The 11,005-nt window shown below is 39.9% G+C and overlaps 1 protein-coding gene across 1 annotated transcript; it reads left to right on the forward strand.

Moving 5' to 3' along the window:
• Nucleotides 1-343: 343 nt before the first annotated feature.
• On the forward strand, nt 344-9,274 carry rpz (rapunzel). The gene is made up of 4 exons (XM_008301559.1): nt 344-468; nt 1,298-1,376; nt 4,583-4,643; nt 5,909-9,274. The coding sequence occupies exon 4, from the start codon at nt 5,950-5,952 to the stop codon at nt 6,631-6,633; it is 684 nt and encodes a 227-aa protein (XP_008299781.1). The 5' UTR covers nt 344-468; nt 1,298-1,376; nt 4,583-4,643; nt 5,909-5,949; the 3' UTR covers nt 6,634-9,274.
• Nucleotides 9,275-11,005: the final 1,731 nt, after the last annotated feature.

Below are 11,005 nucleotides of genomic sequence, written 5' to 3' on the forward strand. Positions count from 1 at the left end.
ACTACAGAGCCCAGGGAGCACAGCGTTCCTCTTGTGCTGCTGCTGCTGCCGCCGGAGGCTCGGTGCTCCAGACGGGATGCGGGGTCCTGAACCTGATGCGGGGTCCTGAACCTGCTGCGGGGTCTTGAAACTGCTCATGTCTGGACACGCAGAGAGGCAGAAGCTCGTCCGATAAGCGACCCGAGCAGCGCAGGCTTCAGGTCCAGAGTGTCCTTCGATGCAGCGCCGCCGGCTTCCAGCATCATTTGCATCGCGGTTTGTTTTGGGGAAAGCAGCTTTAACCGTCGGCGTTGTTGTTCCTTCACACACGAGATTTCACTGGTTCGTCTGCTTTGGTTTTTCCTGCTGAATTCACACTTCTTTAATCCTGGATGAAGGAGCAGACTGCAGGACTCATGGCGCACTGACTGGGTGCGTTTACAGCTCAGCTTTTTGTCTGCTTTACAGCTACTGTTGGCCACATGGATGGTAATTTTAATTTGTAATCTGTGCTACAGCGTTGTTACTATTAACAGATGTATTTTTCAGCAAATAGTATTGTAAAATAAATTTTAAAAATCAACGTAAATGTCTGCAGTGCCATTGCGCCATTTGGAGCACTTTTCTGACTGCACTTTGCTCTCTAGTGGACTTTATATTCGACATTTTTTGAATGTAGCCTTCAATTTTCGAGTGCAACTAGTAAACTGTAGACTAAATTAATAATATATTTACCATTTAAACTGGGTAAAGATGTGTTTTTTTCTTCCTGGAGCCTTTGGAGAGCTATCTTTGCCTTTGGATGCACCTGTGCACTTTTGGAGAGGTCCATTTGGATTCGCAGCTCACTTTTGGCACCGCTGGATTTTACCCTCCTGAAAATATTTTTCTTCGACTTTTTTTGGTCGTGTTCACAAGAAAAAATGTCTCTTTGACTCCACAATTCCATCAATGGAGTATTTGTAGCCTCTCAGAGATGCTCCAGGGTTTGGCAAACGCAGTAAACGCAGCACAAAGTCTGCAAGAATTCAGCTGCGCACTCGCTGACAATTGCGCTTCAGTATGAACTGTATGACTGAAGGATGGACGAGAATAAGTTGAATTCATAGGGGTAGGACAGAGTCTATATGAGGAGGGGGCTTTGCTATTTAGAGCCTCTGATATAGCATTTTATAATGGAATATTGGAGCATATGTCTATTTGGGGCCAAAATGACCATTTTTGGATTTTGGGGGCTATCTGGGCTCTTTTTAAATGGTTTTATCCATTTGGATCACCCCTACATTTTCAACATACATGGAAGTGTCCTTTTTTGCAGGGATTGCTGGGAAGAAGAAGGAGGCTGTCGAAGTTGGGACTTTGGAGAGGGAGGTGTAGGCAGATCCACACTGAAAAAGGTAAGAAATCCTGTGTTTTGCTGTGGCCAGTGGACTCTAAAGTTGGCTGAGAGGCAGATGGAGGCGGTTTACTCCACATTTAGATGGAGAAATGGAGGTTTTCAGGTGTATTTTGGTGTCTTTTTTGGTGTAATTGAACAGGGAGGGTCAGGCCATTATGGTGCACCAACAAGGAAATATAGAGGCACGGCTAGGGGGAGCCAGAGCGGGGCAGGAAGGCAGCCGGCTGGGCTCTCAGCACCGGGGCTGTTGTGCTTATTTTAGTACTCACAAACATTGTAGGACTCCGGATGACACTTCATTGTTGCGTGTTCACCTTCATTAGTGCAATTGTTGTCTGGACTTTATCAGCCTCTGGACTCCAGGAGTGTCCAAGCTGCCTCACAGCCTGCAAACACACAACTAACTGTGAGGAAACATGAAGAAACAGCAGGAAACCTTTCACATCAGACACCAAAATGCAACTTTTGTACTTCAGGAGCAATTTTTAATAAAGAATGAAGTATAAATATGGATTAGCTTTGCATTGCTGTGATCATAGAAAACATTCAAGATGGCCTCTCTACTGCTGGGAAACAGGTGAGAGCAGCTTCCTGGTCTGAGTGACAGAGCACCTTGCTTGCAGCCAACATAGAGCTTGTCCACTGAACAAATTATTCAATTTTACATTTTCCTGTGTCTATTGTTGTGTAGACGCACATTGCTATATAAGCTGAGTCTCTGAGCCACAGCTTTAGACTGTGTGACTGAGATGTGGGAGTGTTTTGTCCTCTCTAAAGGCCATTTTTAAAGGCCCTGCAGTCACACAGCAGTGACTGATCCACCCACAGAGGAGGTTTCAACACCCCAACAGCTGGAATTCAACCTAAATATAACAGTAATAAGCACTTTTATTAACATCAGACACTAAAACAACTAGAAATTATTAAAATTTTTGTCTCACAATGAATATATATATATATATATATATATATAATGGCTGAGCTTGCTTGTTAAGTGATATCTTTAAAGGTCAAAGGTCAATTTTGGAATCATTTTATTGACACAAAGGGTTAATTTATTGTTGAAAATATTTACACAGCTGCCGGGGTTGGTTTGATTTAATTCTTTTTGTGGTAAATACAGCTCAGTATAGCCACAGTATTTAAAAAAAATCCAAAATGTGACAGCAGTGTTGCTTCTCTGTGGCAAAAAAACTACCTTTAACCCTTTAATTACCTGTGCGTCCTCTCGAAATTCACTGCATTATGTTCAGAAACAGACCTGTAGATCATCCTCTGTGAAAATAAGCACACACAGTAAAGCGATATTACACACCTAAGTATTATTCGATCACGATTTCGTCTTCATCCAGCAACAACTGTGAAGCAAAGTAGCATTCTTAGTTGGAAAAGTGCAAAAAATGAACACTTGTGGAAATAATATATGGCTTTCAACACAAAAAATGACTAGATGTTGATTAAAATATGATAAAATCTTGCAAATATTGCCTTTAACAAGCACCTTGTGGAGATTTAGTGTCATTCTGCAAGAGTTTTCATGCGTTGATTTCACAAGTAATCAAATCACTTGAGTATTTCCTGGTGTTTTTGTCGATTACATACATTTAAACGCATCTCTTTGAGTTAACCAGAAGCTAAAGGGTTAAGCTTGAGGCAGAGTCAGGGCTTTCAGTCCACAGTGGTGGTGCTGAAATCAGACAGCGGTGAATGTTCAGGGAGTTTTTCTGTTTTTGTGGGTAAATTACTGCCCCTTGTGGTGGTCACGGGGATTTAAACAGAAAGGAAAGCAAAACAAAACCTGGCGCTCGGTGGCAGAGGCCTGTTTCATCCTGCTCAGATACTCGACACAACACCGGTGTTGTGATTGTGTTTGTGTCATAATCTCTGAGTGTGTAACACGTGGCGTTACAAGATCAGATGATGCGCAACACACCCACTCTGTCCTTTTTCTCGGTTCTCTGTCCACCGTCAGGCCTGGACTTGTGGTAAAAAATACTCCTGTATGATCTTATTTTAACAAATACTGAGTGTCAGCAGAGCTTTTGGTGCTGATTTCAGTTTGACATTGACATATCTGTTGCCCTGCTCTGAATGAACACACTCCTCCTGTTATATAATAAACAAGTTCTTCAGCTCGGTCAGTCTGGAGTTTGAGTCCCTCCCAGTCAACAGCTGCTTCCTCATTCGGCTTGCTGCTGCTGCTGCTGCTGCTGCTGCTGCTGCTGCTGCTGCTGAGGAGCTATCAGCTCGGTCCATAGAAACACACTGACAGCCGCCTGGTGCTGAAAGACTCGAGTGCTGTCGAGGCTGTTAACTCCTTCACTGCTGAAAACTGCAGCCAGGAACCAACGAAAATCAGCTCACTTTGTGGTTCAGAGGGACAAAATCAACCAAAAGCAGTAACATTCAGGTTGGATGCATCTGCAGCTGCCTGAAAATGTGACTCCAAAATGCTGCTGCCCCTCACACATTTCACTCTCATAGCGTTAAGAATGTTTTAGAGACATCTGCCCTCTGATATTAGCTATAAATAGCACCTGTCCGATAAATGGAGTCCGTTTCAAACAGGCATTAGTGCAGCCAGTGCTGAAGGAACCCAGATAATCACAAAAATAGCAATAAAAGAAAATAAAATCCACAGAACATACATTAGAAAAGGCAAAGAGATCCAAGGAATCCTTAGATTAGTTGGGTTTTCAGGTGTATTTTTTGAAGGATATTTTTGGAAAAATTAATTAATGTACGTATTCATTAAATTGGGGTTGTACATTTATATCTAAATTAGCTCAGTAAATCTTCGGTTAAAGCATTATATGTTTTTGATGTAAAAATATAATAAAAATGTCTTTAAAAATATATTTAGATTTTCTATATAATTTTAGTGTTACAGTAGTATTTTATATATTTTAATTTAATTTGCATATTTTTTTACATAATATATTTTATATAATTGGCGTAAATGTTTACGTTGTACAGTACATATTTATTTTATATATTGTATTTTGTATATTTTTAAAAAATGTTTTTGTAGTATTTAAATCATTACTATGGAAATTCACGTCATAAATAACACTACTAAAATGCTTGCACTTGTTTGGTTCAGTTGGAGTGTTGTTCAGTTTCTTTCCCATTTTAGCACAGCTGCTGTCGTTTTAAACATGTTGCACGTCTTGTTTCTGAATCTACGTTTGTTTTCTGTTCCAGAAATCATCCTGATCAGCATCTGCATCCCTGGTTTTGTTTTTCCTGAGTGAGGCAGTGTAATGTAAGCATCAACAACTCTTCAACAACATCTCTGTCACCATTATTTGCCTGCAGTGTTGGAATATTGTGTGAAACTGCCATGAAATGCTGAACTGATCAGTTAGTGATGCAGTAGAGACGAGTTTAATGCGAGAGTCAGCTGGATGTCAGCACAGCGTAAATGTTGCTGTTAGATCACATCAGCCTGTTGTCTGTAAACTGCAGCAGAGACAAGACCTTTTCCTCTGTTCATCATTGTCATTCATGGACAACTGGGGCTTAACAAACTGTTTTGTTTTTGCCTGTTGGCTTCAAGCAAAATGATGAATATTTAAGAAAGAGTTTATATTATTGAATATTCGTGAAAACTAAATCCGGAGTTAGGGCTCCACAAGTAATCAAATTTTAATCACGATCACGATACTGGCTTCCAGCGATCAAATTTGCGCAATCGAGCGATATTTAAAATGTGTAATGCTGTGTTCACACCAGACGCGAGTAAAATCGTTCGTGCGAATGACTTACATGTAAAGTCAATGTGAAGACACGAGTAAACATCCTGCGGCGCGACTCGCACGATTACTGTGGCGCGGTTGACGCGAATTGAGCGAGTTATTCGCACGATTCTAGAACTTCTCTGAACTTTTGCAATCTGACGCGCCACGATGGCCAATCAGCCTTGAGATTCTCTGGTGACATCAACAACATGATTCATTCAGTTTTTCACAACTCCACTGTGATTACTGATTGATTTACTTTGGAGTTTTATTCACATCCAGTTTATAATTTAGTTTAGAAAATATATTTACAGAATGGAAATGGAAACTAGTGCCCTGTTTTGTTGCCTTTTCATTATTCTTTTATTTATCTTTGTTTATTTTTTAAGGAGTTGCACTGAATTTTGGAGAAAAAGAGGACGTATTTTTATTTTTAAGCACATATTTGCACATTAGCAGGAATGTAGCACAATATATGGATGTGAAAACAGTTATAATAAGTCTGTAAAACAATAAAATTTGTTTTGGTTAAAATCAACAAATAATCTTGATAATTAACTGTGATTTCAATATTTAGCAAAATAATTGTGATTATCATTTTGGTCATAATTGTGCAGCCCTATCCGGAGTAAAACAATACGTTGATCCTGCAGCTAATACAGATGTTTGATGAAAAATGATCCTGTTGTTTTGACAAACTTGCACCCAGAACGTCTCGTTTTGATAAATGTGTCGTAATCATCCTGACGATCAGAGAAAAGTGACCTCTGTGTTTATGGTTCTGTCTCAGATCTGCGTCCTCGTCTTCACGCAGCGAAACAGCAGCTTGCCATGATGGAAGAGGAGATCAGCGAGGACCGGGCCAAGCTGAAGCAGGGCCTGGTCAAAGTGCTCCAGTGTGTGGCCACCATCTCCTCCGCTGCCGCCGTGGTTAACCCCATTTTCGGCGTGGCTGGCTCCCTGATCCGGGTGGTACTGCACCACGTAGACGACGAGGACATCCGCACCCTGAAGCGTGAGTTCGGCTCGGTGAACCGGGCACTGGATGAGCTCTCCCAGCAGAACCGCAACACGCTGGTGCAGATCAAGAAGGAGACGCTGGACGGCCAGTACTGCCGCGTGGAGGAGAACCTCAAAAACCAGTTTAGGAAGTTCATGGAGATGGTGGAAGCACGGCCGGAGCACCGCGAGCGCAAGAAGGACGACTTCGAGGAGAGCTACTCCAATGACTTGGGCGACCAGAACCTACACACGCTCTACGATGGTGTCGTGGGCAAACCGAAGCTCTTCAGCAGACCCATCCTGGAGGTGTACATGAAGCACTCGCAGGGTGACCGGCGCACCATGGAGCGGCTGTGCACCCGCCTCACCTACTTGTTCTGCATTGGCCTCATCGCCCTCATGGGCTACGCCGCCGTCATCGGAGACGACGAGGAGGGCCTGAGCGAGGAGTGGGCTGAGAAGATGGAGCACGTGCAGGAGAAGATGCAGGAAGCTCTGCGCAGGTGCAAATGAAGACAAGGGATGCTCCATGTCCACATCCCCACTATAACTCTGTCTTCTTCCTCCTTTGCTTTTCCTGTCTTGATAAACACTTTTCAAGCATCTGCGCTAAAGCCAAAACACTATTTATCCAAACTCGCTGCATATGTAAGTGAAGCGGTCTTTGAGACACAAGCACCATGGCACGCAGCTTTAACATTTATAGCTAGTGTGGAAGTGTGCTGCAGACATCCATAATTCAGTTTTTCATTGTCAAAAAGAATATTCCAGGTATTGACAGATGACGTCTCCTTTACCGTTAATGTGTTTCTCGTTACAGATATTTGCAACTGAATTCTGACTAGTTGTATCCCAGTTTCAATAACTGCTGATTTATTGTGAGCTGTCATAATTGTAGTTTGAGATATCTTTAGGATATCTTCAGGATTTCTACGTCGTCCTTTTTAGATTCTTAAATCAAGTTTGAACTGAATCATGTTGTAGAAATCTGCAGCTGAATTCTCACTAATCAGATATCTTGGATTAGAGCTTTGACTCGACAAAATGACGTTGCACGAAGAAATTCTGTTAATTTCGACAACAAAAAACATTAGTTGATGACAGATTTTTTTTACGCTGAAAATTAAACTATAACTAATTAAGAACAAATTTTTCAAGATGAGAAAAATGACGTAAAAGTTAACACTTTTAGTCAATGAATTAAAACTAAATGACACTTTTCTAGATAGAAAAATTAACAGCATCTGTGGAATCAACATGGCAGCTCCTGATCAAAATCAACATAAAATTTATCAGTTGGACCTTTTACCTAGTGGTTCCTGCAAATAAACATATTTAAAATACTGTGAACATGCAGGCAGCTGAAGGCATTTATAAAATCCTAGTACAGCTCTAGATTGACCATAAGCGCTATGTTAGTGTTGCTGTCAGAAGGAAGGAGTCAGTTCCAGAGTTTGAAAATGCTAACCGGATGTACTCGCTGCAGGGCATCAAGGAGCTCCTAATGGTGAAAATGCAAAAATGACACTAAAACATTGTTAATGAAAACGAGACTAAAGAGCTTTTCGTTTTTGTGACCAAGACTAATAAAAATCTAATGATTAAAGTCAAACTAGCACACATTTTTGTCAATTTATTTTAAAAAAAATCTAAAGCAGCTGCTAAATGAACAAGTGTTCCAAATGTAATTGTTATCACTGCAACTGGAATTATCCACAAGTCTCTAATTCTACACAAACTCAGTTATTTCCTGCAGATGCTGACAGTTCAGACCAGTCATGATGATGCTTTGGATGTCTGCAGCTGCTGTTCTTAAGAGTCCAAACTGAATCACAGAGCATCTCTACGTTAGTAATATCTGTCATTTCAGCTATTAAATGTTAAAACTGCTTTTTTTCCCTCGCCTGGTTTGTGTTGGTTTCTAAAACTGGCTAAAATTCACTGACAAATTCTTGAAGATACAAATGTGGTTGTTTTATCTGAAGCAGAAAGCAAATTATTAATCAGCTGTGGGATCTCTATGCTGCACCAACAGCTGAACTACTTTTAGTGAGCACTGTGAGGGATCTGCATGCCGTACACATGATACTGATGATCTGTTTCTGGGTTTTCTTCTTGACTTGTATCCCCAACTTTATGCACTTTCTATTGTAGTTTTATGGGAAATATATATATATATATATACACAAATACAACACTACAAGAAAATCAGCGTGGTGTAAAAATGCTGGGCAGCCTGACTTAACAAAACCAAGGAGCATCCCAAAGTTTCAGAACTATGAATGTAACTGCAGCCACATTTGGGCATTTTCATTTACTGCATGCAATCGTGTGCAAATTAGTAAAATACGCATCACAGATATTTTTATGTTTCTTACGCTGAATTGAATTTCATTTTACACTAATATTTCTGATGCTGCTGCAAAGAGTTCTTTACTTTCTAGGCCAACTTTAGGTTGGAAAATTGAAAACGCTAATGAGTACAAATGAAATCTTTTGTTGATGTACATCTGACAAAAACTAAAAAAAACAACTAAACTTCACCAATGCCAGAAACAATCGTAGCCATGATGGTTGCATCTGGATTCTGTTAATGTTAACCTGAGCACTTCTGCAGCTCCTTTATTTTCTCTTTAATATGCAAAACGGCTTTTGAGTAAAAGCAGGACAAGTGTGTAACATGTGCCGAAAATCATCTGTGGGGTTCTTTGGTGTGAGTCTTTGTTCGATGGGTTTTCTTTAACTTAAACCTCTTCATGCTCCTCCTCCTCCACTGACCAACAGTGCCTCCTCGGTGGTCCATTACTCTGATACTATTTTCCTTACTATTAAGAGGTTAAATCATTTTTGTAAATGTCTTTTTTTTTCTTCTTTTTTTTTAAGTGAACTGATTGCATCAGTAGTGTCAGATGGGTTTATTTCAGTGCATCAGAAAACATGACACTGCTCTCCTGCTTTCAGTACTAAACGGGTCGCGGCAGCGGCCACTTCTCTTTTTGTTACGACACTATTCGCTGTCAATGTGGAGGAAGACTAAGAACCTCTTATAAGGCTTTTTTGAAATGTCATATATGTGAATATGTTGCCTTTTTTGTTATGGATATTTGATGCCTGGTTGTATATGCGCCACTATAAATAAACATGAGTGAATGAATGATGCTGACTCAGAGTTTTGAATGAAGCCAAAAAGCAAAAATTAAAAATAACAATTACAAGCCAGTCAGTTTTTTTTGTTTTGTTTTTTTTGAATTTCTGTGTGTGATTGGTGTTATCTGAGCAGGTAAAAATTATATTTCTTGATCTACCACTGCGTGCAGATGGACTGGAGGCCTGCAAATAACTGAATTATACTAAAAAACTAACAGGGAGAAAAACGGTGTTCCAGAGTTTGGGGTGCCAAATAAATACTGTTACAAAAATACCATAATTGGCTTGTCCTAATTTTACACAAACTCGTGTGACTGTAGCTGATCAATAAAGGCTTTTTTACATATGTAGAAACAAATCATATATTAACCATTTTTAAAGCAAATTTTATTTTTAAAAAAAAGTAGCTTTACATACAAAAACTGTGAAAAAAAGTTTGTAACTTTATATTATTTTCACACATTTATTTTCTGTATTTTCTGTGATCTCATTCTGTAATCACATAATGTTTTTCATTTGTAAAATCTGTGTAAAAAATACGGTTTTTTTCCCGGCTGTCCCTAATTTTAAACATATAGTTAATCCATTAAATAAGGAATGCAAATTAAATATTTATGAAAATACTTAAAATTAGTAATTTTAAAAAAAACTGTCTCTGGTTTTAAAAAAAAAAAAACTTTTCTTTTTTAGGCAATTTATGGTTCTTCATAATTTGGATTTTTTAAAATTTTATTTTATTTTTTGTTTTACAATAAACATTTAAACTCTGAAAACGTTTTCCTATAAAATAACTCTAATTCTCTACGTTTTATGTTTTTTATTGGTCCTTTGGAAATGTTGTGCAATAATAATGGAACAATCTAATGTGAAAATAAGCATCTACATTTAGAATAACAGATAAAACCTGATAATGTGGTTTCGTTGCTGAAAGTATGAAGCTATGAGACATGCTTCTAGTTATTAAATATTTAAACCCTCGTCTTACATCACCCAAAAACCAAACGACCTGTACTTATATTTATAGTGCATCATGCTTGGACAAATGGAAGCTCTTCATGGTATTAAGTCAGAAACGTACAACACGTCCTCAAGTGCAGTTCATCGATCTGTGCGCAAGAGGACGTCAGTACCTCACTTGCGTCGCTTTAACACCTGTTTTCTCTGAACTCCTCGAGGCCCCGCAGCACTGATGCATCTAAAATGTGTTTATTCTGAACCGAGCTGCTGTCTGAGCAAAGCAGCTTAAATTCATTCCCCAGATCAAAAGAGGCGGAGCGGAGGTGCAGGTGAAGTGAGCTGTCCGGGATTGAGTCCCTCCGGCATAACCCTCAAGCACCAATATGCAGCTGAACAGGTTCGACCGTCAGTGGTTGAACCGAAACAGGAAAATGTGCGTTTCAGGCATTTGCAGCTCAGATTTGAGGCTCTTACCTGCAGCCCGATGAGCGTCTCTGAGCCACGTCCCCCGTCATGGGATGGAGCCGCTGTTTGATCTGTTCAGGAGCTGTTCGTGTCGAGGAATTCATCGACAACTACGAAGAAGACAAATAAATCCAGATTATTTCAGTAAATTAAATATAACAAAGCTCGAATATTAATGTTCGGACATGATGGGAAAGACTTGGTGGTTTGGGAGGAAGATGATTTTCGGGTGAGAGAGGCTGGGAGGGCGCGTCGTGTGCGCACAGAGGATGAGACATGGGCTTTAATCCGAGCATCACGAACACCTCTGATTTAT

The sequence above is a fragment of the Stegastes partitus genome, unplaced genomic scaffold (genome assembly GCF_000690725.1).
Source record: "Stegastes partitus isolate 25-593 unplaced genomic scaffold, Stegastes_partitus-1.0.2 Scaffold1685, whole genome shotgun sequence".
NCBI lineage: Eukaryota > Metazoa > Chordata > Actinopteri > Pomacentridae > Stegastes > Stegastes partitus.